We start from the raw sequence: 26252 nt of genomic DNA on the forward strand, positions 1-26252 counted from the left end.
TTCAGGCTGAACTCAATCCACTACTCTGCCTGAACTCAAGTTTAATACCTCAAATATCTGGAGTTAAAGTTGCTTAACTGCTAAAAAGTTAGACTTTAGAACAGAATTTCCCTTTTCCAAAAGTTAGCTTGCTATTAGGTGAACTGAAAGATGGGGAAGAAAACTCTTCTACAGGTTCCATCTGTCATCTCTCCTCTCCGGAAAGGAACAATAAGGTCTAGGAACCAACTCCAAACTGTAGGTGGGGCCAAAGAAAAGCAGTCCCCAGCAGAGAGGCCATGACTGCCTCAATGCAGCAGTGTGGGTGTGAGATATAAAAAACAGACTAGAAAAACCTAACACATATTCCTTATTGTGGAGGGATGCTGACAGTGGCCTCAAACAAAGAAACACACTTTGATATAATAACTTTCTGTCTACACGTTACAGCATATTAAACACCATGTTAAACTCCTGGTGAATGTACTAACTAGCCTAGACAAGTTGATTAACTTGCCTAGGGTTTGTTTATCAAACAAGCCAGTGACTCTGGAAGGAAACAACTCAGGACTAGGACCCCCCCGGTGCCTGACATCACTCCCCACATCAGGCTAAAGAGTAAGGAGAGGGCTGCACTCTTCCTGAGAGTGACAGCCATCAGCTACCTTAAAGGAGTGGTCCTTTGAGCATGAAACACATGGTCAGGATAGGTGAGATGCAGCTCTCAGAAAGTTGGTTTTTACTCTCCTCAAAGGATTTCAAAACTTTAAATTAGTTACCAATCCATAAAAATTGAGACTCGTCAAAAAAATCTGAATTGCTGACTTCTCTTTAAAAATAATGAAAGAATCTAGCAATAACAGGTTGGAGTGGAGTCACAGTTACCTCATTTAGAAATGGCACATGCTACCAACTCTGTCATTACCATGCCTGCAAATGTCTACTGTAATTGCCATCACCAAACCTGCCCAGCCCTGTTTGTGAGCAAGGGCAGAAGGAGCCTAGGAGAGAACCTGGGGGAATAATCACACCTAGAGAAACACCTTTTTATCTGGGACATATACCCAGTTCCAAGCATGGTCTGGGCACTGTCTTGAGGTCTATTCCAGCAAGAGAAACAAAACTACAAAGGAGAGGGAGGAAAGGCAACCTAAAACCTGGGCAACACATCCCAGTCAAACATGACTTATGCACACCATCACTCTCATTAGGATCTACTAGACTCTCCGTGTGATTCTTTTCCCTAGGCTTTAAGATCATTTATATAAATACTCCCAGTAGGTGTGATCAGCGTATGTTACCATCTGTTTCAGCCAATATGTGAAAGCATTGTCGCTTTTCAAGCATTTCAGAGTCAAATGGAGAACCACAGGCATTAAAAATAAAGTGCTGATAGGGTAAAATGGCAAGCTTGAGAAAAGAATGCCAAATCTTTAAAATCTGCTCTAAATTTATTTCATACAACCTGGTCATCCATGAACTTTCTGTAGGTGATTAAATTCATTGTGCTTATTATCTGTACAGCTACTGACCATAGCAGACTTCGTGACTGGATTAAAGCTGGGGAATGTTGACCAGATAACGTGGGTCCACAACTGGCTCATCACAGTAACACTCAGACAAGGCAGGCTCTCACTGGCAAACTAACCCACATGGTTGGGAATGAGAATAAATGCCCTCACTAACCTGTGTACCAGTTAGGATCCCAGATTAATAACCAGGCTTTACTTATTCTGGTCACCCATCGTGAGTGTCAAGAATTATATATGAAAGAACCAAAATATTAGTCACAGTATATCTTAAAAGTTGGCTGCAGACATAACACAGAAACTTCATTCCTGTGACCTCTATTCTATTACTCCAGTTCCCTCACTTTACTCCCCTCTATTCTTGGTCAAATGCCATCTGGCAAGACACTCAGAAAGAGTTTAATGTAAATCTTCAGAATATGCCCATGACCATTCTCTACAATGGAAACTGGAGAGGCAATCTTTTCCACCAAAACAGCACTGACACTGCTTAGAAATCCCTCTGAGGGGCAAGGAGTATCAGGCACACAAGCAGGATCAGTTCCCCTCACAGGAGGCAGGCAACTCATCTAACATTCAACAAAGCAACCATTCTTCTGTGTGCTTCAGAGTCTTTCTAGAGCCCCGGAAGCCTGACCTAGCCTAATCACCAGTCTTCTAATATGCCATTATAAATGGAGAAAAGCTCTTCAGCTTTTACTTCAGTAGATGGCTGAATTACGTTATTAATATCTGTATCATAAGGCTACTTCAGGACACAGCAGAGTAAGACTTCTAGCTCTTGAATCTCATTCCCTCTAACACGATCCAAATACTGGGCATCACGACGGAGTGTGGGTGGGGAGCAGTTCTTCTTTCAGGCTTGTGGGGTAACCATCCTGATTCCAGGACTACCACATGCTGCAGACGACCCTCCCTCAGGGAGGGTGCAGAATGGCCACCACCCTCCATCTGCCAGCAGTGGTGGACACTATACATTTTTAATGACAGGCAAGGAGGATAGTAACACATGATGCCTCAAGGAAATACACTTGAAGTTAAACCTAAATTTCTCCAAGCTACTTGGACTGTGGATCAGTGTTCTATCCTCAAGACTTCTATTTAAAATCCTAAAAACGAAACTAAAAAAATAAACCTCATCTCCACTCTAATAACCCAAATCCAATTTGGTGATACCTTAAACACTGCTGGTTGTACTTTACCTGAGGACAGAGGGCTTCTAGCTGGCTTGCAGACATTCGAACAAGCTTTACACCTTCTTCATTGTTTGAGATGGAACAGGCCAAGTTGGCAACCTAGAAGAAAAGATAAAAAAGATCTTTGAAGATTTTTCTCCTTTGACTGCAAAGGAAAACAAACATGCAGCTACCCCATCCCTGACCTTTACAGAGCAAATGATAAAAGCACCAAAGGTGTTTTACTTCTCACAGATTCATTACCTGCTTCTGAGGACAAATGTTTTAGCTCTGTGCTAAGGAAATTAAACAGACTCACAACACAAGTCACACTGTATGTTGGTGGCAGAACTGTGAAAGATCCTAGGGCTTGTAACTTACCGGCTTTACACGGGCCCTAACCTGTCTGAACAGTAACTTCAGAAAGAGGGTCTCCTGGTGTGGGCGATGACGTGAGAAAAGCTAAGGAACCAAGGGCACCAAAAAAGCACTGGCACCCTCAAATAAAAATGTGCTTTGCAGCTGTTCTTGAAGGAAGGAAATGGAAATCCTAAGTTGCTGTTCTCATTTGACAGGTGAATGGATACTTACTTTAAGCCAAGATGAATTTTATTTGAAAGCAAGGCTATTTTTCAAATTGAAAAAATAGCATTAACACATCAAGATGAACCCAAGGCCCTCCTCATCAGAAATGGAAAAAGAAAGTGAGATGATAACCCATAGTTACAGGCAAAACTGTCCCTCAGCTGGTTTCTCAGAAGCAGTGACAGCTGGACTGTTTCCTGAATGATGCTACTTCATTTGAACTAAAATCTTTACCTTCCCATCTAACTGCCTCAATGACACTACTCACGTAGCCGGAAACAATCTTTCCGAGTTGTGTCATACTTCCTCTGCTGAAGCTCTGGCTGTGCTGAGAATGTTGCTCTGCAGCGGCTGCTAGGGCTGTGATCACTTATCCATGTTTCTAAATAAGCAGGCTTGCCAATTCCGTTAGCAATACGTTAGCAACACAAGGACCAACTGAATACACAGCGCTGAGATGTATCTTACCCCAGTTGCAAATTGAGTTATGAATGATAGAGGCGTAGGCAGCTGAATACCAGAGGCACTTTCTGAGAATTTAAAATGCCAGAGTAAACAAGGGCAATGGCAATAACCTTTGATTTTCACTCCCCCACCCAAGTTAAGCACATAAAGGCACAAGAAAAATGATATACCATTACTATTCTCTGCAGTGTTACAGTTAGGGATTATCAGCTTTCTGTAAGGCTGCTAACTATCAGAATCCTGCAATGCCTAATCACAAGGAGAAACAAAAGAACACGCAATTTAAACATAAAACTGTATGGAAAAAAAAAATTAAGTCACATCTTTAATGTGTAGGGGCCTTCAAAATCACATAAAGAAGTAACGTTTATACTCCCTGAAGGTTACAATTCCACTCTCCGGTGTCAACAGAACCTGAGCAAAGAGGTACTTCTACTCATGATGACAATCTATAGAGCTGATTGTCAATTTCTGTTTGTTTGCTTTAAAAGTGCTGCAAAACATGACCTAAGGGACTTCCTAGGTGGCGCAGTGGTTAAGAATCCGCCTGCCAATGCAGGGGACATGGGTTCGATCCCTGGTCGGGGAAGATCCCACATGCCTTGGAGCAACTAAGCCCGAGAGCCACAACCACTGAGCCTGAGTGCTGCAACTACTGAAACCCACGCGCCAAGAACCCATGCTTCCCAACAAGAGAAGTCGCTGCAATAAGAAGCCCGCGCACCACAACGAAGAGTAGTCCCTGCTCTCCTCAACTAGAGAAAGCCTGTGTGCAGCAACGAAGACCCAACACAGCCAATAAATAAATAAATTTTTTAAAAAATGACCTAAGCTAAATCCTGTAGAACATAAAACTTTTACAAACATTATCCCTCAAACGTAGATTTTATGATGCTCTAGTGAAAGAGAAAGTTTAAATTAGATGTGCTTATGAAGCCACAGCTTCTGTTGCTTCACTGCCTTAAGAAGGCATTTTGAAACCAAACATAAAATTCGAGGTTGATGAATGAATTAGCAATTTGGGACTAACAAAGATTCCTGGTCCCGCCCTGTGCCCACCATTTTAGGAGGCCAGTCAAATGTTAGATTCAGGAAGGCCTATCACTGTTTCTGACTTCCACTCTAGCTGCTACCAGTACAATATGTATTCTCCCAATTTTATGAATCTATAAGACTCAGGAAAAAATATTTAAATAAAGAGGCAAAAGATTACAATAAGTATTATCTACTACAGATCAGACACATGAGATAGTGTGTGGCTAAGGCTGAAATGGCTGACTTCTGTACACCACCTGTCCTGATACAAATCCTAACAAAACAAAGGTTATGGAAGATTTATTCTTTATTTTAAAACATTACTTTAAAATGTTTCTGATGTACTGTTGAAGCAGTAATGTTCCACAAGAGTACACTGCCTGTTTCAGAAGGCCACCCTGCCTGCCCTGGAAGGAGGAAGCGGGCGCCTGTCACTGACAGTCTTCTCCAGATGAATGAGCTTCAATTCACCCTCCAGGAACAGGGCTACGCACTTCTAACAATGACAAATGTGCAAATGCAAAATCTCAACCACAGCTCTCTGAGAAGCTAACCTCATATACTAGTGCCAGGCTTGACTGCTGTGAAAGCTGGGAAGGAGGGAAGGGGCTTGTAGGAAGAAGCCCCTTTGTGGGGCTCTAGAAATACTTCTTTGTGAGGTTCTAGAAATCTGGGATAACAGCTAAGTAGACTGAAGAAGTTTCTGAAGTTTGAATTAAAAACACTCAGAGCAGCTAACTTCCATAGGGAACCTAGCAGAGCTGAGACTTCGGAGAGTGATGAGCAACATCTCTAATCTGCTCTGGGAATAAATTATTTTATCTTTGCTACCACAGTAACTTGTGTTTGATTCCCGTTAATCTAAGAGATGAGCTAAGACTGACACTATGACTACCAGCTTTGAACTCATGAGGCCTCTTTTATACTACTTCTGCCTGTCCCATTTAAGTTTGGACCTTGTAGAAGAACTCAACATTTCAGAAAACTTTCAACTCCCCAATTTAAAAAAACAAAAAACAGCCCTGGGCTTTTGCTGATTTCAGGAGTAGCCCAGCAATAATCTGTGCTGAGCGGAAAAAAACTGTCACAGCCAGGCTATGTCAAATCAACAAATATGATATCTGTATATGACAGAAAAGACAACTTTTCAGACATTTAGGAAAGCTCTAGAATTTCTTTACTTAAATAAAATTTACAAAACAAGGTTATAAGATGGAAAAAATACACCATTATGACAAATTTTCCTCTGTTATACATGTGTTGATGATTTTAAACAAATTTAAAATTTGTTTAAGTCAAACACAAGCTGTTTCCCACTGCCCCTTACCCTGGAAACTTTGTGGGAAGAAGAGATTTCCTTTTGTTCTTGGTAATACATTAATGACCTACTCTCACTGTAGCCTATACCTGTTTTGGAGATGAAACAAGTGAGAACTGTGGAAAAGGGATCTTTTAAGTCTAAGTAGTGACACCACAACCTGAGTAGCAGGCCATAAAGTTGACACTCAAAAGCTACATCACTTGCCATGTTGTCTTGGGTCAAGCTACCACCTGAGTTTTCTCCTTCAAAATGGTTAAGCTGTCTGCACTCTCAAAAAATTCCAAACTGATAATAAATCAACTTTTCCAAACCTGTCATATATGAAGACAGAAGTCTCAACTGCACATCATATATACTTCAGAACCACTCAAGAAATTTCTAACAATTACTTCCAGACACACAGAAGAAATGATCATGGAACAGAAGTTAAGCTTCCAACTTTCAAATTTCCAGGGAAGAGTGTTGGCTATCTTGACAGCTTATCAAAAAGTGAAGCACAGATGGGTGATAGAAAAGTTCCAAACTGGACTGTGATGATGACTGCATAGTTCTATATATTTAGTAAAAACCATTAAACATTTAAAATGGGTAAATTTTATGGTATATAAATTATACCTCAATCATGCTGTTTAAAAAAAAATGCAGGGCTAAGCAGGTGAGTAATTAAGGAAAAGTAAGAGGCTAGAAATGAGAAAGCAGACATTCAGAGACATAAGCAAGCCCTAGTGTTTATGAAGGGGAGTATGTGTGCCATTCTGTGGTCAGAACTTGGGTTTTTAATGCGCCTCACAAGGTAGATGTCTTAGATGAGAGAATCTGCAGAGCTGGGACAGCCAAAAGGCAACATCCTAAGTGAAAGAGTGAATTAAGAGAAAAGTCAACATGAAGAGGAAAACAGTAGGATACTTCCCAGTATAAGCCCTCCCTAATCATTCCCTCAAGGAGAAGAAGAAAAGAAAAGGCCTGCCTTCTGTAAATTCTAACCAAAGACTGGCCCTCTTCAGGGGTTTATGTATAGAAATTACACCATTTATCTGGCCCCCAAAACTTTTAGGTTTAGGAGGTCATGTGTTAGTAGTATCCATAAGCAACTGGCAGAAGTAAATATAAATAGAAATTTTCTCTGATGGGAGGTAATCTAAACCCAGGCCTCAAAGAATTCCCAAATGCAAAATACCGGGAATGTGAACCCACAGTAAAAAACACAGGAAGTATGCAAGGAAATAAGGCATCTTGAGCAAAAGTAAGCAAAAGAACTGTGTAATCAGATTCATGACTGTGGATATTCAAAAACAATCAAAAGTGGAGTATTAAAAATTATGTTTTTTACATTAACAGAAATAACAGAAAGTATACAAAGTTTTCATAGAAAAGGAAAAACACACTCAAAAATAACTAGGCAGATTTGAGAAGGATCAAAACAGAAATTCAAGAGAAAAGGGATAATGTCTACCATTTTTAGAAATCTAAAATAATACGGACTAGACATGGCTGAAAAGAGAATTACTAACCTTGAAAGTCAAACTGAGGAAATTATTCAGGAAAACCAAGACATTTTCATGACATGGAAACCATAAAAGAAATTAAGAGACACACAAGATAAATTGAGAAGGTCTGCTATTCAACTGTAAGGATTTCGTAAGGGAAGACAGAGAGAGTGCAGAAGAGGCAATACCGAAAGACGTAACGGCTGAAAATTTTTCAGCATGGATGAAATAATTTTCAGATCTGGGAAGACAAATTCTAAGTAGAGTAAATAAAAAGAAATCCACATCCTGACACACTGAAGTGAAGCTTAAGAACAAAGCCAAGATGATTTTAAAAACAGCCAGAAAGTAAATACAAATTATCTACAAAGAAAGTTCAGTGAGACTGACTGCTAATTTCTCAACAGCAACAATGGAAGCCAGAGATACGGTAATAATATCTTCGAATTCCTGAAGGGGGTATTGGGGGGGATCATCCTAGAACTATATAACAATAACATTACTTTTTCAATAATTAAAGCAAAATAAAGACACTAAAACAAAACAAAACCAAAATCAACCTCAAAGCATTTACTCCAGACAGATCTTTCCTGCCCCAACTAAAGACATTTCTAACAAAGATGCTTCAGGGAAAAAGGAAGCAATCCCAGAGGGAAGGTTTAAAATGCAATAAGAAATGGGAAGCAATGAAAACATGGTATCAGGTAAAATTTATGCAAAAGTTGAAATAAGTGAATAAAACCACTTATTTCAACTACCAAAACATACCAACAGTGTGTACTCATGGGGCTAAAAATTAAGAGAACTGAAATACTGGACAATAATAATATTTAAGTTAGAGAATAACTGAAGTTAAAGCATTCTAGGATTCTCATATTGTTTCAGAAGGAGGAAAAGATATTGATTAACCTCAACCTCTGAGTTAAATATGCATGCTTTAAAAAATCCAGATTTGCTACTAATAAAACAGTGTGTGATTTCCAAATGAGAAGGGCTGCGGGGGGGGGGGATAAAAGGAAGTGGGAGGACTCAATCCAAAAGAAGTAAGGAGATGGGATGGAAGTAGTGGGTTAAAGAAGGAGAAAGACAGAGAACAAAAATGCAATGGTAAGAATGAATCCACATGTCATAATGATAATGAATGTGTATGTACAAAACTCCCTAATTAACAGGGGAAAAAAAACCCTGCCAACCTGAATAACAATAACTAAACATATGCTCTTTAAAGGATACATTTAAGACACAAAGAAACAGAAAGGTTGAACATTATTTTAAAAAAGAAAGAAAGCTACACTGGTATGATCAGGAGGAAGCACTGGGCTCACAGACTCACAGCCCTCAGTTCTCCTAATACTGTTATTGGGAGGCTGAAGGCCACTTGCTGGGTTAGCCCCTCACCAAATCACAGCTGTTGGATCTCAGCTCAGTGTCAACTCCATGTTATGACCTTGCCTTTTTAGAGGGAATTTACAAGGAAAAAAAAATCATGTGGAATCTGTCACTACATTTATTACCAAAATGTTGAGGACCCTATCTATTAAATCATTCACTGCCCCTTATGTAAAAGTCCCATTAAAGGATTTTTTTTTTTTTTACATTTTTACAATAGGCTTATTTCCCATGAAAAATGGGCATACTTCCTCCATTCTAAATACAAGAACTACACAACTGATTGTGTTTCTTCCTTTCCTCCATGCTACCAGGAAGTGCAGTGCCACAACCTGACTCAAGCAATTATAGTTCATAATTGTGTATTATTTCTCTCCTACATCCCGATTTTCCATATCTACCTTATTTTATCTTACATGTTTTGTTCAAAATAAGCCATGCGAAATCTAATTTTACGAAGAGGCAGAATATAAATATAAGTATCTCTAGTAACAGGATTAGAAACTGTGAATTTACTAAAACATCATAAACTATTTTAAACAGCTTGGCTATTTGATATTTTTAAAAAGGCTTTCATGCGTAGCTAACCACCCAGGTGATATTGTCATCATTTCCATTTATGTGTTATTATACGGACCACTTAAAAAGGTCCCTATTTCTGTCTAACCTCCTGAATAATCTGTCAGTAAAGCTAGGAAAGGTGCCTATCTAAACATTAGTCCATCAGCTCTACTGGTGAGGCAATAGGAGGACCCACACTCTTTTCCTAAGCAGGGCCAGAGTTGGGCACAGTGCTTCCTTAATCCTTCCTACCAAGAGAAAAGAACCCCAGTACTCCCTGAGAACAAGATGCATCCATCACCTTCATCTGACCATCCCAAAATCTGACCTGGTGGTTAAGTTCAGCCAAAAAAGCTTGTTTGGGGTGAAGGTGTTAAAATAGTACATGCAAGACACTTTGTCTTACACAACCCCAGGCATCTGAAATTACACACCCTTGAAAATGTGAGAAAACCAAGCTCAATATGCTCAGGAAATTCTTCTTGATTCCAAGGTCACATTCTCCCCCAAGAACACCTGACTGCTTTCATGCAAACATTCTACAGTACTGGAAAACTGAAGCTTCGTTTGATTTGCCATTTGCAAGAATTCCAGCCAAGATGTCACAGGTAGATTGTATAAGGTCAGTGTTTAATTCAAATGCTCTTTTTGGTTTCTTCAAGGCTACTTTACTGCGTATTATCAGCAGATCACAGAATAACAGTTATAATGCAGATCATTCAATCTGCAGTTAAAATACACATTTCAAGCCAATAAAGCCATACCCTATGAAGTCCTGGATAATGGGAAATACTTTGCGGGAGGAGGGGAGAGGGTGGCATAGCAAGTAATGATAATCCAGTTCAAAATCATACCAGTTACATTTACTTTTTGGTTCTTAATTCTCAAGGCAATGAACAAAATACTATCTTGTAGTAAGTTCACTATAAGAGGCCCATTTTAATACAATGTCTGGGGCTGAGGGGAAAGGGATACTAAATGACAGACAGCTTCTACAGCAAGATTTCATGAATTGTATTTTTCCTACTTCACTCTCAATTCGTGAAATTGAAAAAGGACCCAGAAGACAGCAAAATTAAAAAGGGAAAACTGACTGCTCTTTAGCTATTAAGCTGCTCACAGTAAAGGAGGTAGGCAAAGAATGAAATAATTAAAAAGGACACGTGGGTGTTCCATTATTGACAAAAAGATTAATATTTCTGACAGAAAATAAATTTTTCACCTCAATACACTATACTGACAAGAAACATAACGAAATCATTAACTTGATATGGGAGAAAGAGTCAAGTATAAAAGGTTAAGTTATCGTTACCTCGAAGCATGGCCATGCCCTTTCATAAACAATGAAAGAAAAGCCCTCAGTGCTATATTTCAGAACAGAGGCAAACGGTGAAGAGAAGGGTTTCCAGTTCCTCAATACTGACCCTCACTGGCCTTGAGTCACACAATCTCTATGTGCCCTTCACATAAGAAGAGAGGATTTGATACCATGTGGGGAGGTAACAGATCCCACTGACAACTGTAGTGTGAGGCAGTCAGAGGTCCTAGTCAGACCCTGAGGAAATAAGAGCAGTCACAAGCAAATACTCTGTTATTTGCTTTCCCAAGTAAAACCACAAGTCATTTAATAAGGATCCAATCGGCAGCAGGCACCACACAGCCTTCAAAATACTATGCCCACACAGAGGAGCTGGAGAAATTCACTTCTGCTCCTAAAACCTCAAGAGTCAGTATGTGGTTTTTTTTATTCTTCAAACTAATCTTGTATTTCCATAATGTGGTATACAGAGAAGGTAACATAAAAGGTTCCCATTTCTCAGTGGATGCTATCCTTGATACTATGCAGAAACTATTAATACATTCGAAGCAACTTTACATGACACTCCAAATTACACTATTTTTTATTTGGCCAGGGAAAGGGGTGAGGTGGGGTGGGGCAGCAGAGATCAAGACAAAAATTAAAGAATTTGTAACTGGCTAAATGGCTAACCGTGTACAAAGCGTTGTATAATCAACACAATGATTTCTAGTGACAAGCTGAAAGGTTCTATCCTATGCCTTGTCTTAGACAATATTTTATAAACATCACGTTGGATAAAAGGAGAAAAGATATGCTTATTTTTTTTAAAAAAGAAAGAAATGACACAAGTTTGGAAGGGGCTGTCAATAATACAAAGAGCAATGCCAGCAATAGCCCTGAAGGATAGAACACTAGGCGGAATCTAAGAAGTTTATACTGGATGAGTGTAAAAACAGAGACAGCCAAACAACCTAATGCACCCACACAGACCAGAACGGATAAGATGAACTGAGCCGCAGCACTTCTGGAGGCAAAACCCTGGCGCTGACTGACTGTGAGGTTATTGCCCAAAAGCCAATGGAAGCTTTAGCTGCTCTATCTCCATCCACCCGTCCCTGGAGCAGGTGTTCCGTAAGGGCTGGCATTTCAGTGGCGAGCGTTCAGAGAAGAGGCAGAATGAAGAGAGCCTCTCAAAGGCCTGAGGAAATCATCTAGACTAGTGCTCTCCAATAGAAATACAACGTAAGCCACATTAACAGGTGAGGTTAGAAAAAAATAATAAACTCAAGATAATATATTTCAACATGTAATCAATAAAAAAGAGAATGAAATCTTTTACATTCTTTTTCCATAACACATCTTTGAAATCAGGTGTGTATTTTACACTTATAGCTCCTCTCAATTCACTTGTGTGCAGCAGCAAAAAGATGGACGGGGTAGTTCCAGAGAAGGAGCCTGAGGCCTCCCATTTCTAACAACCAGAGAAGCCACCAATGGAATGTGCTGCCTCTGGAAGGAGTGAGTTTCCCACTAGAGAAGGAGTCTAAGAAAGGGTAAGTGTCAATACACAGATATTAAACAGAAGAGGATTTACACACCAGAGGGAGAATCGATGATTCTATAAGAAAGAACTGCTCACTTTGGAAAGAAGAGATAGAGTCAATCAGAAAACTGGGCTCCTGAGGGGCGAACCTCCAGGGAAAAGTAAAACCCAACAATGCAAGGAACACCAGATAAGACAAGTGGTAAATTACTGGATAAACGGCCACAAACAGGATCTACACAATAATGCAGGAAACAAACCTGCCCTGTCTTATCTCTTCCATGTGATGTTTATGGCTGGGTAGTAAGCTATCTGAAAACCAGGCACTCCATATACCTTCAAGATGGGGAGGTGCTGTATAATAAAAAAAAAAAAAAAGTCTGGTCTTCACACTGGATTCCTGGGAGGAAACTTTTAAATCCTTGAGAGATTTGAGGAGCGACAGCAGTGTCTTTCTTACTCATCATTTATGCTAACAAGGTAACTCCAGGTGAGCCCCTACTAATGAGATGACTGAGGATGGAGGTCACCATGCCAATCATGTGATTAGAGGACTGAGGCTCTCAGGAACAACCAAAGTCCAGGGAAGGAAGGGATTCTATCAATCATAACTACATAATGAAATTGCAATAAAAAATCTGGACGCTGAAAGTCAGTGGAGCTTCCTGGTTGAATTCTCAATGTGCTGGGAGGGTGACGTACCCTGATCCATGGGGAGAGGACAGGAAACTGAGACCAGACCTTCCCACACTTTACCCTATGTGTCTCTTCATTTGGACGGTCCTGATTTGTTACCTTTACAATAAAATGGAGTCACAAGTATGGCACTCTCCTGAGTTCTGAGTTGTCCTATCAAATTACTGAAGCTGAAGTGGGCCATGGGAACCCTCTGGATTTATAGTTAGTTGATCAGAAGAGCAGATGAACTGTGGACCCCGAAACTTACAGCTGGCATTTGAAATAAGGGCAGTCTTATGAAGAGGTGGTGAGTGGTCATGGGAACCCTAGAATTTATATACAGTTGGGTCAGAAGTACAGGTGGGGGACTTCCTAGGTGGCGCAGTGGTAAAGAATCTGCCTGCCAATGCAGGAGACACGGGTTCGAGCCCTGCTCTGGGAAGATTCCACATGCCACGGAGCAACTAAGCCCGTGTGCCACAACTATTGAGCCTGTGCTCTAGAGCCCGTGAGTCACAACTATTGAGCCCGTGTGCCGCAACTACTGAGCCCATGTGCCGCAACTACTGAAGCCCACATGCCTAGGGCCTGTGCTCCACAACAAGAGAAGCCACTACAATGAGGAGCCTGCACACCACAATGAAGAGTAGCCCCCGCTCACAGCAACTAGAGAAAGCCTGTGTGCAGCAACGAAGACCCAACGCAGCCAATAAATAAATAAAATAAATAATAAATAAATAAATAAATTTATAAAAAAAAAAAGAAGAAGAAGTACAGGTGTGCTGGAGACCCCCAAACTTGCAGTTGGCATCTCTAGTGAGGGCAATCTTACTGGGCAGTATGCCCTTTACCTGTGGAGTCTGTGCGAATTCCAGGTGGTTAATAGAAGAACTGTACTGCAATATTTTAGAAGGACAAACACATCTGGCAGAATTCTCAGTGGCTACAGAATCTGAGCCCTTCCTTTCCTGCCAGAGGCCTATCGCCACCAGCTCTTCCCAACTTTCACATAGCACTCTTACTTCCTCTAAATCCTCAGGAAAAATGGCAAAAGGCCCCTAAAACCAAAGTTGGCCTCCAGACATTTACTGAATGTACTGCAAGTTAGAGGGGGAACTAATAAAAAGAAAGGAAGACATCAGGAGATTAACAAGATAATCACAATAAAGCATTTTACCTTTCCTTAAAACAAGTATCTCACTAATTCAGTGTTTCATTATAATACAAAAGTACTAGTGTGGGGAGGTAAGGGCTTGTCATTGAAGAATAAAGTTCTGCCTTGAATCAGGGATTTGAGGCTTATATAACAAATACTTTAAAAATTCATTTCCTTTCCAGGCACACATGCAATTATATATCCTAGTAACTCTATTACCATAAATATAATTTAAGTGTTTGCTGAATGGTAGTACAAGGCCTTTGGTTATGCTTCAAGCAATGAAAAGCCATGTGTCATTTAATACACACATATTATGTGTGGGGGATGATGGGGGTGGAGGGCATCGAGAGGGAAGAGAGATGAGAAAGGAGTCAGCAGTGAGCTGTGACAGAGAATACCAAACTCTAAACACCAAAGGGCACTTGGTTAGTTCAGAATGAAATGACAAGTATAAGCATGGACAAAGTTTCTGGAGCAAGGTCTCCAAAGCCACCAGGTCCATCTAGTGCTTCTTACTGGGCATAAGGCTGTCCACTACACAAGTAAGGTTGAGTGGCGCAGCCCTCATTGTGGGAGGAACGCAAGTTACTTAACCTCTCTCAGCCTCAGTTTCCTTACCTGAGAAATGTGGAAAGTACACTGTATTTGCCTATTACATGGTACACAGTAGGTGCTCTGCAAGTTTCAGTTCTGTGGGATGGAGAAGTTGAGGATTGTACAGCAGGTCCTTATAAAGGGCCCTCCAGCTGCAGAACAGACAAGGGCTGCCCTGCGAGGTTTAGCGTGCCATAACCATTCAGATGCCCTTTCCCATGCCATTACTGCTGCCTGTTACCCAAGGCCATGGGCTGGCATGGTCCTTGCTTTCTGCCTCACAGGCACACTTTCTAAGATGTAGGCTACTAAGAGGAGGTTAGCTTCCTGAAGACAATCTTTGTACACCTGGAGGTTACACCTCATACAGTCATATGACTACTGTGAAAAGATTATGCTTAATGGAGACACAAAATGCACATCTTCTGACCAAATGCCAGAATCATTTATTAACTTGACTAGCAGACTGACCTACGTTATTTTGTACATAATTAATTCAGGTGAGAATAACATTAATGTTCAAAGAAAACTGGATTTTAAATTAGTAACACATTTAATGTGAAAACGGATGTTTTCCTTAGAATATTTTTACGGTACTAATCTGGCCTAATGTCACTATAAATTCAAATGTACAAGAAACACATTTTATATAAAACGCCCATTTTCTGTTCTTTCATAATGACCAACTTACCAAATGGTCTACGGAATATCTCTTCCAAATATTAGATGTTTTACATTATGGTTACAAAATTAAATAACTTGGGTATATGCTTACTATGTGTCAAATTTTTGAAATAAAGTAATAATGAATCAATTACACAGTAACTTAATTTCAGTAATCAAAAGGTAGGAGGCAAGCCTAACTTACTGGCAATTAAATAGCAACTCACTGTTTCTTCTTGTCACCCAACAAACCAACCACTAACATACAGATATCTACTGTTCAAACATATCTCATTAGCAGCACATTAGGGATCAGTTTCTTCTTCTTCGTGTTTTTTTTTTTTTTTTTTTTTTTGGGGGGGGGGGGGGGGCGGCGCACGTGACTTGGCTTGTGGGACCTTAGTTCCCTAACCAGGGATTGAACCTGTGCCCTTGACAGTGAAAGCATGGAGTCTTAACCACTGGACTGCCAGGAAATTTCCAATTTCTTCAATTTTAAAACAAGATGATGGAGTTGAGTCTGTGTCTCAGGCAAAGGGTTAAGTACCTGACATACATCATCTCTTACAGATCTCAAAATAATTCCTACATAGGCAACATTAGTATCTTCATTTTACAGATAAGAAATGGGAATTCAGAGGGGTGCAGTAATTTCTCAGGACGTAAGCCCAGGCTGCACAGCTCCTAAGCTCCAGCTTCTAGCCACTACTTTCTACAGTGCCTTCTGAGTTTAAGCATGTCATGGTCTATCTTCATTTGCATTAACACTAAGTGGAGATGTTAAGTTTCCGGGATAAGGACTATCTATATTTAATCATGTATGTAATTAACGTAAACTGACCAAAATGGTAGTCTTGGGTAGATGTTAAGTAATAATGAAAGATTTCCATCTTACACATTATTGTATATAAGATGAGCCCCTAAATTTTTCAGCTGATTAAATAATGTGGTTAAAAATTACCACACTCCACCAAGTTACTCATAATTAATAAAACTACTAATACACTTACCTCAATTAATTTGTTGGCATGTTCACGGAAAACTTGGGCATATTCTTTAACTTCTTTCTCATTTCCATTCTTTGCAGCTTCAATCAATACTAAAAGTGGAACGTTGGTTTCCAGAAATGAATCTGAAACATGGTCCATGACAGCTTTGCGGAGCTAATAATTAAATTGTAAAAATTTGATTTTATTTCTACCAAGAAGCTAGATTGCTTTTTTCTCTTGCACTTTTAAATCTAATGGAAGCTCATGACAGTTTGGCTGCACTTACATGAGGACCCTTCATGTAAGCCATGCAGTTACATAATCTGCAACACAGGAAACACAATTACGGAAATAGCTTACACTACAGTTACAGCATTTCAGCAACAAAATCTCTGTTTTCAAAATAAAATCCTTATTTTCTTGGGAATTACAAAACTAAAACTTGTATCTTACAGAAATTAATAAAAAACGGAACAGAAAACAGCTCTAGGTTGAATTGGCACATAGCCTTGGAATATGAACACACACATATATATATATTCGATAGCCTAATTGGCTAAATAAAAATGAGAAGGGAGAAAAACAGCACTTTCTCGTTTATCTGAACAGGATTAGGGTTAAAATTGAAAGGTTATCTTTATAACCATTTGTGATACTACTTTACCAAAAGGAAGCTGTATAGATATGCTCCATCTTTAATTTTGCTTTATAACAGACATGAACAATAAAATGTTTCCCCACTAAATTTAGAAATTATTTGTATTACTATTAAAACTTATTAAGTCTTTTCTTTTTTAGCTCTTTACTGGAATATAATTGCTTTAGACTTTTGTGCCAGTTTTTGAGGTACACCAAAGTGAATCAGCTGTATTTATACATATATCCCCATATCCCCTCCCTCCCACGACTCCCTCCCACCCTCCCTATCCTGGCTCTCTAAGTCATCACCCATCATCGAGTGTATCTCCCTATGTTATGCAGCAACTTTCTGCTAGCTATCTATTTTACATTTGGTAGTAAAACTTCTTATTAAGTCTTAATACGTTGTTTTATAAATTCAATTCTACTTTTTCTTAAAGAGTAAAACTCAATTTGATTCCAAAATGTTAGTGGGATTATTTAACATTAAATGAAGAGGAAGACCCTCTGTACTTACTAACTCGGAAAACTGAAGGCCCCAAATACCTCTATACCCACCATATTTGTAGTAGAAAAACATTTACACTAAGGATCAATATCAGAATGGTGCAAGTCAAATAACTTCAATTTCTATCTCTATTGTTTGTAAGGTAACATCACAAGATTCTTCAGGGTATTTTCACAGGTCCCCAAGTTATTTTAAATTGATTTTCTTACCTGAACATCCTTTTCACACTAGAGTTAATTTATTCAGTCCATTCCAGGGGGACTATATTATTGCAGGTCCCCAAGAGATTTTATTAGCCATTTAAAAGCTTATTAGCAACAAAACAAACAGAGATAGTTTCCTGTGAAAACGCATCCTTTAACTCAAGAAAGCATATGGGCCCAGTATTTGCTGGGATTTTAACCAAAACAACAAAATTGAGAACTTGGGAAAGCAATCAGCACTTCTTCCAGCTTACCTGCCTACGCAAGTCCCTGGTCTTCTTGGTCATTTTATCTATTGCAGAATTGAGTGCATCACTTCTTTCTTTACGTCCAGCCTGGAAAACAAGGAAACAGATGCACATTGCAGTAATTTACAATGAAATGCAATGACAATCAATAACTAAGTTCAAATTAACACTGAAAAATCAATTTTTTTTTAGCCCCAAGTTGGGACATAAATGTGGGTGGGGAGAGCACCACATGGCTTTCTTCATAAAAACCTAATCTTACAACTCTTAGGCTCCATATTATTTCACGATGGAAACTGAGGGAGTTTTGCCAAAATAAGAGAAGCCAAGAGGCGAGATTTTCGCTTAAAGTTCTGCTTGAAAAGTTAAAATTTATATTTTAATTCAAGGTTCAGCATACAACAGTTTCATTAATGAACCATCTCTCCTTGAACTGCAAGCAAGAACAGGTTATACCTGATTTTGATGAACTCTGAGATATGAAGAATGTCAAAATGTGAAAGATGGCACCTGGCACTAAAACAATGTGAAACAACAAGTTTTAAAACTAAAATGTTTCACGATGGATAGGAGTTAATAACATTTTATACAGCTCAAAGAAGAATGCTTTGTGAGATTACTTAAAAATCTAGGCTAAGCTTAATGCAATTGTATTGCAAGAAAAGAACCTATCAGCCACTCTTGAGAGAGGTATGTAAATTAGCATTTCTTCAGAGGTCGGGGGTTGAGTGGACATTTGCCTTGGGGAACATTCTAAGAGAATCAAAATAGATGGTAGTTGAAAGAAAAAAGGGACAAAGGTAGTTGTCCCAAGTAGAGATAGCTAGCTATGTGCTTAGAAATACCCAGTAAGACATCAGCTAGGTTAAACTATGAAATATATTAAAAGGTTTTCCTTACAATATGCCCAGTCAACAAATGTGGCTCTTTCTGTAAAACATGCAGTAACTACAGAAGAGATACAAATGGACACAGGAATTTAACCCAGTGTTCCTCTACCCATGGGTGCCCTCAAGACATTCTGGTATAGATATGCCATCAGTACACAAGTCAGCATAGCAGATGAATAGCCATGGGGAGACGTGGTTACACGCTTTTGGAGTACCTTTTAACGTACATTTTTTACTCCATTTTTCTCTTATCCCCCATCTGTTAAATGGGAACAATGACACTTGTCCTTCTGCCTCCATCTCTGGACTATTAGAATAGAAGAGAAGGAATACTGAGGGATACAGGTTACTTAGCAGAAGACAGGAGACAAAAAAGGGACTTAATATTAAAAGTTGAAATATAACTGATACATTGATATGGTCCCTATCAAATCTGGTCAGGGTCACATCCCTTACCCTTTCCTCCAACTGTACTGTCAATAAAATTAAGTAATCCACTAACATTAATAGGTTTAAGAAAAAAGTCTCAACAAAAACTGAGGAAGTATGAGAATTTCTACCTGCAGGAATAAATCATTTATCCACAGCCATCAGTCAGAAGAGAACTTGACAAGTATAATTAGTTACTGACAATCTCAAAGATCAAAATACCAGGATCTAAGGCAAAGGTGGCTAAAATTGAATGAGAAAAAAAAAAATCAAACTGACCTTATAATTAATGCTTAAATCAGGAAAGTCTCAGCATATTTCTTAGATACTCAAGCACTCACTTCGAAGTAAACCTAGTAAAATTGTCATCGTACCTAGCTACGTTTTTGGGGGTGTTTCTAATAGATCATTTATTCCAGAAAACATCTGTTATCTGAAACCCAAAGGTTGGGTTCAATGACCTCATGAGAGCCTAACTGCCTGCAACCATCATATGCCCAGAAATGTCCTCAGTTTGGGTAGAAGGATTTACTTATAAAGTTATATAAAAGCAAATCCTTAAACTTGACTTTTCAGGGAATTACGTTCACATAGCAAAATTCGCTTTAAGATGCAACACACTACATGAATTTGTTAATTCTGTCTTTGTCAAACTACCTTGAAAATCAATTTATCTTTGTTACTTTAGGAAATAGAGGCTTATGCCTCATTAATCAGGAGGGGGCAGTTCAGAAGCAGTTATTTACTGAAGTTTTTAGGTTATACTAGAAGACCACCTTTTAAATCAAAGCATCCCTTTAAAACAAACAAACAAACAAACAAAAACAGTCCAAACAGCAAGTTTACAGTCCCAATAATTTAAAATATAATAGGGGTTTCCATTCCACTGGATTCACATTGGTTTGTAGCATTTAACATAACTAGTATGTTGTATTATATATGTGTATACTGGTTGAAATTTTTAACAGATTTGTACTTTTTTTTTAAATGAAAGTTGCTAGTTCTGCTTGACCAAGTAGTGCAATCATTATTTTTTTAATATTGTTGCTGATTTCAGAGGGATATTCACTAATAAATGTATGGTGTACATCAAAAAAAAATAATAGGGGTAAGTACACACACTTACGAACTTAACAATGAGCTGGATGAAAGTAGATAGCTTGCTGATCTGTAAAACAAGACCTTACTTCTCTCTGAGATTAAAGCTACTTATGATTTTGTATTTCTAGTTTTGGCTAGGCCAAAATAAATTTGCCCAACGAATTTTTAAAATAAGCGACTCTCAGTTCCCAGCTAATTGAGAGACTCTAAAACACTAAGCATGGAGACCATCTAGGCTCACTCGATTTTGATTTGTATGCACCTGCCACACAGTGGCAAAAGGCTTTCTGAGAAAAAGATAAGGCGTGTTTGGGGGTTCAACATAAAACTTCTCCTCAGCGAGTAAATATCAGCTGAGCTAAGGAGAGGCAAAGGCTGGGACTGCCTCTAAGCAACACAGTTTTGGCTGAGACAGTGAGAAAGGGCTTTCAAAACCCATCTTTAAGAGAAGCATGAAGAAGCCACTCCACCTTTCTCCTGCGTGGACAGACTTCCATTTATTTAGATAATCTTTACTGAGCGCTCTGCATCCACTGGAGTAGGCAGGACTAGCCATAATCCTTCTCTCAGAGGATTTCTAATCTGAGATAAAATAATTCAGAGCAACCCCTAATTCAGCAAGATCCTGTATTGTGCTGGACCTGATAGGAGTTCTGAACAACATAATAGTGGGTCAGAGTAGTAAATAAAAGTCATATAGGAAATTACATTTAAGTTTGGCATTGTTGTTTTTTTTTTAAGCACTAGGAACTAGAATTTCCTGGAGGAATTTACCCATTTTGGTGGTGACCTCTGAAAGAACACTTTTTTTTCTTCCAAAGAACTATCTCCTGCCTCAGAAAGAGTAAGCATTCTCTTAAAACAAATCCACAACTCTCAACCACCCATACCTTTGTCACAGATCTCAGTGTCACACCAGGTCTCAGTGCTGTGGATGGCGCATATGTCCACCAATTCCTTGCCCATACCCTACCACCTCTCCATTCCCTAGCTTCATCCTAGCTCTTCCCAGTTGAGAAGGGATGAAACAGGTCCCTCGCATTGCTGGTGGCATCTCAAGGCACATTTTACTCCCTAGACATGATGTGACAAAAGTTCCCAGATGACCCTACAAAAGACTACTGAACCTGAAAAGCAGCACAAAATAAACACAATGCTTCCAGGGAAAAACAGAAAGTGAAAACTTCCACGATACTTACAGAGGAAAACTTGCTCTAATTTGAAGATTCTACACGGTCTCTTCAGAGCTCTTCTGCCAGAGGCTTCCTTCTCTTTTAATTCTGCACACTCTCCCTGCTAGAGCCCAGCCATTCCCATTACTTCAGTGACTATGGTCACTCTGCTATCTTCCATGCTATGATCCATCCACACACATTTAAATTCTTCAGACATGCCAGGCCCTCTCTCACCTACCTGGAATACTCTTCACCCCCTTCTTCTTCTTAGCACTCGGGCAACTAAGCCCATGTGCTGCAACTACTGAGCCCACGTGCTCTGGAGCCCACACACCACAACTAGAGAGAAGCCTGTGTGCCGCAACTAGAGAAGCCCACACCCCAACGAAAGATCCTGTGTGCCACAACTAAGATTCAACACAGCCAAATAAATAAATACATATTTAAAAAAAAACCCTCAAATACTGTCTATCAAATACTTTCTATCTTTAATCTAGAGTAAGGCTGGAGAGAGTAGCAGAGGAGGGTAAAATCCAATTTAAGGACTATTTATAAAGAAACAGGAAGTTCTGATTAATTTAATAGGAAGGTCTAGTTCAATACAATGCCCCCATCAGCCATCAGAAAATTAAAATGTAAACGCTAAGAACCATGATATCCCACAAGATTCAAGTCAGAATGGGCACCTGAAGTGTCTTTCCCTCAAAGACAATGAGACGGAGAAAAGAACAGAGCAGCACTGTTACCTCCAGGTAGGAAAGGGGAAAATGGGGGCCGTCATCCACAGAGCAAGAGGCCTTCAGGTAAAGCAGGGGATGAGGAACTTTAGAAAGGAAGCTATCTAAGGTGCTGCTGGAAGGCTTCAGAGAAGAACAGGGGCTCTAATATTAAAGAAGCTCTCAAGAAAATATTTGAAAACCAAGGGAGACTAGGATCTATTAAGAGTCAATCCATACATTCATAAGTAGGACTAAAAGGTTTGCTGTGGGCTGGGCAACACATTAGTAAATAACATGAGAAGCAATTTGACCCTGCTTTTTCTACCTGGCCCACACATGGCTGATGGACTCTGCATAAACTGAACATGTGACAAGAGTTATTGGGAGCCTTAGGCAAACATTAAGTAGCTTAATATTAGAATATAATGGTCATATAGACCAGCATTCCCAAATTCCTAAGATACCATCTCTCTCCTTAAAGTTGCAAAGACAGATGTTTCTGATTTGCCTACTGTTACCTGTTTCATCCTAAAAATGTTAAAACTGAGTAGGAAACTCTAGTTACATATTATTATCCCACTTTCTCTCTCCCCTCAAACAGAGCAGAAGCTTAGAAATGAAGCTTACTGGTTTGTCTGACTATTTTTTCTGATTTTTCTTGGCCCCAGGCTGCATTACACCTGAAAATTTGCCTATCAGTTCTAATAAGCTTAGGTATTTTCAGCTTTGGCATACATGCTAAAATACGGCTTTCAAAGTATTCCAACCACCATTAACATTACATTATGGCATAACTATGCCATGTCCAGGTACATGACTGCTATAGCACAGAACTATTATTAAGTGAACTGCAGTGAATATATTGTACCTTTCCACCAAAACTTGGGAGACCAGAATGAATGTATGAACTACTCCTTTCTCTTCCTGAGGAAAACAAAATCCATGATGGAGAAAAGAGCCAATACTAAGAGGGTCCTGGGACAAACTGAAGCATGTAGCTGAGATATTCCAATCTCTTTTTGAGACACCATGTTTCTTCTTAAAACAGACAATCATCTATCTACTTGTTAAATAGCTGCCTGTGCATAGTAACTTGGGAAGCTGTCAGAAGTACAAATAGGTATACAAAGCAAACAGGTATACAAACTAAATATATAAAGGTCATAAAATAAAACTTCAATTTTGAAGCTACTAATAATCCAGGAAAAAAATAAAAGGACTCAATTGTTAAGATATTTCAGAAGGATTTTTAAATGCTCAGTTAACAGGCAAAATCAGGCAAAGGTTTGTGATTAACCAGGAAACTTTTTTGGTTTCTGCATTGATTAAAAAAAAAACTTTCTGAAGGCTCTGATCCTCTTTTCCATGCTAAAGATAATGGGTTAACAGGGAATCTCTGTTTACAAATTTCATGTTCACCAACTGGTACTGGATCTTTAGCATAATAAGGCAAGTGTGTGTTTTAATATTAAGAAAGATTCTCATCAGTTTTGCCATTCATTACAATTAAGTATATAGAGCAAAGACCATAAAACTTAAAAAACAAATGACTAACTGGAAGAAATATTTGTAAAATATTTTACAAAGTTAATTTCTTTAATAAGCAAAAAAGCCTTACAAATTTTACGAAAGATTTGTAATTAGAAATAACAAATTTTAGGTGTGGGAAGTGGGAATGAGCAAATGAAAAACACAGTCAACAGAAAAGAACAAAATTAACAGTATACCCACACCCAACATGATGCTCGATCTCACTAATAACACATCAAAGAGACCGTTCTTCACCTATCAGATTTACAGATATTTTTAAAGTCTGCTAGCTTCTAACATGGTGTTGGTGGGGGCGGTGTTAGGGCACACTAACAGACTACTAGGGGAAGCATCAAATGGTTTCAGATTCTCTGGAATGCAATATGGCAGTGTCTATCCATTTTAAATATACACCCTCTACAACTCAGCAATTTACTATTAGGAACTTACCTTATATATAAACTTGCCTAAGGATGCAAAAATATTAAAAGAATATTCATTTTACACTGTCTACAAAAGCCAAAAGCCTCAAAAGAAACTACATGTCCATGAATGATAGCACAGCCATACAAGGGTAAAGCTGTGAAGCCATTAGATACATATATGCACACTCACAAACACACAAAGGGAAAAACTATGAAGCCATTAAACAGACTCCCACCCCCTCCCAACACCCCCCACCCAGAAAAAAACAGTGGAACAGAATCAGCTCCTATGGGAGCTCAAGCCTTAGTAAGCCCCTTTTCAGTAACATGGGGTCCATATCTCAACAGTAGCTCTAATGCTGACATGCTGCTATAAGCCATTCCTAATAAGAAGTGATCTTGTTCTCTTTGGGCTATATTTTTGTTATTGATTTTCTTTGCACTGATGATATCACATGTTCAAATATTTTGCTTGCCTTAAGCACATGTTGCCATCCCTGGACCCCAGAACACACTAAGAGGGTTCTGAAGGAATGACATTTCCAAGCCTCAGCAACCAAGATTGCTAGTATCAAGCCAATATATATATGCAAATTTATCCTTTTAAATCTAGCCAATTGGGTCAAAGAACCCACTAAAATTGAAAGAGATTCTTCAAGTAAATATGAATGGGTATCTTAACTCTTAATACTATCCTGTACAAATGGCTTTGTGTGGTGGCCATTGATGTAGGCAGGAGGATACGTATCCAAAGCTACCAGAAGGATAGAAAGCGAGAAGCAGGAAGGACAAACCCAAACTTGGCTCTATTTCAGAATAAAAAACGAAGCCTGCCACGCACAGAGGATGGGGGAAACATGAACACAATGAAGCCACCGGCAAGCAAGAATAAGAAAAGGGCTTGGCAATATAAATTTCAGTCAGTCTGTGCATTTATCAAGACTTCAGGATAGTTCTGTTTGGTTTGATGTCTACAACAGGTGAAATAAAAGATCTTCATGGTTTAAATGTACCTCTGCCCAAACTTCTACAGAAGATTTCCCCTTACCTAAGGTGCATCACCCCAAGATTTATTGCTGAATTTTCTATCCATGGGCAGAGAACACAATGCTAGCACAACATAATTAGGCTGTCACACAATTCTCATTCTGCCACCCTACCAATAGTGACAATTGCCAAAAAGCACATGCCTCCAAAACTAGGAGAAATCCCAAACTTTGTAAGTCACAGCATCAAAACCACTTCATCATCACTGGTGTAACCATCACTCCTTCCTACTGCTTTCTCAGTCATGTTTAATAAAGATAACAAAAGGACGTTAAAAAATCACAATCAATGGAGGGCAAGAACGGGGTTGAAAATGGAGGTTCTTAGGCCTAATGTAGACAGTCTACCTCTTAAAGGGCTTTTGAAAGGAAAGATTCCCAGGAACAGAGATATTTATTTACACTCAACAGTGGTCCCCTGTGATTTTGCCAAAACTCTAGGAGCCTTGAATTTTGAATGTTCTCAGATCCTCTGGCTCTACCTGGGATAATCAACTACTCCTTAGCCCATCTCTAACAGGACAGGTTGGTAAGGCCATCAATCCTTACACATTCTATCTGCTTCTGTCAGATAGGTTTTGTTTCTTGGGAAGATAACAAGCTAACGTTTAGTGCCAAATCTCAGTAGTTTTTAAAGAGCAAATCAAAAACGTAAAAGAATAGTCAATCTTTGCCTCCAAATACACAATTGAAAGCAGTGAACAACTTTAGGATTTATCATAATCTTTTCCCATCCTCTTTCCTTCCTACCTCCAAAAAAAAGGCTAGTAAAACCCCCTCACTCTAATAAAGGTATTGATACAATATAGGCCCAAGTATGTGGTTGCCAACTAAGAACTCTAAAAGGTTCTTAGGAGGGGATATACTCAGACCCACAAATCTTGGAT

At 39.1% G+C, this 26252-nt stretch overlaps 1 protein-coding gene across 2 annotated transcripts in view; it reads right to left on the bottom strand.

Annotated features, from left to right (window-relative positions):
- CTNNA1 (catenin alpha 1) overlaps window positions 1–26252 on the bottom strand; it is a 167629-nt gene that overhangs the window by 27678 nt on the left and 113699 nt on the right. For both annotated transcript variants that reach the window (XM_057734012.1, XM_057734013.1), the window contains 3 exons: window positions 18057–18137; window positions 16474–16626; window positions 2711–2803 (listed from right to left, as the gene is read on the bottom strand). In XM_057734012.1, the coding sequence (XP_057589995.1) occupies window positions 2711–2803; window positions 16474–16626; window positions 18057–18137 (327 nt within the window). The remainder of the gene's footprint in view (window positions 1–2710; window positions 2804–16473; window positions 16627–18056; window positions 18138–26252) is intronic.

The sequence above is a fragment of the Hippopotamus amphibius genome, chromosome 1 (genome assembly GCF_030028045.1).
Source record: "Hippopotamus amphibius kiboko isolate mHipAmp2 chromosome 1, mHipAmp2.hap2, whole genome shotgun sequence".
Taxonomy (NCBI): domain Eukaryota; kingdom Metazoa; phylum Chordata; class Mammalia; order Artiodactyla; family Hippopotamidae; genus Hippopotamus; species Hippopotamus amphibius.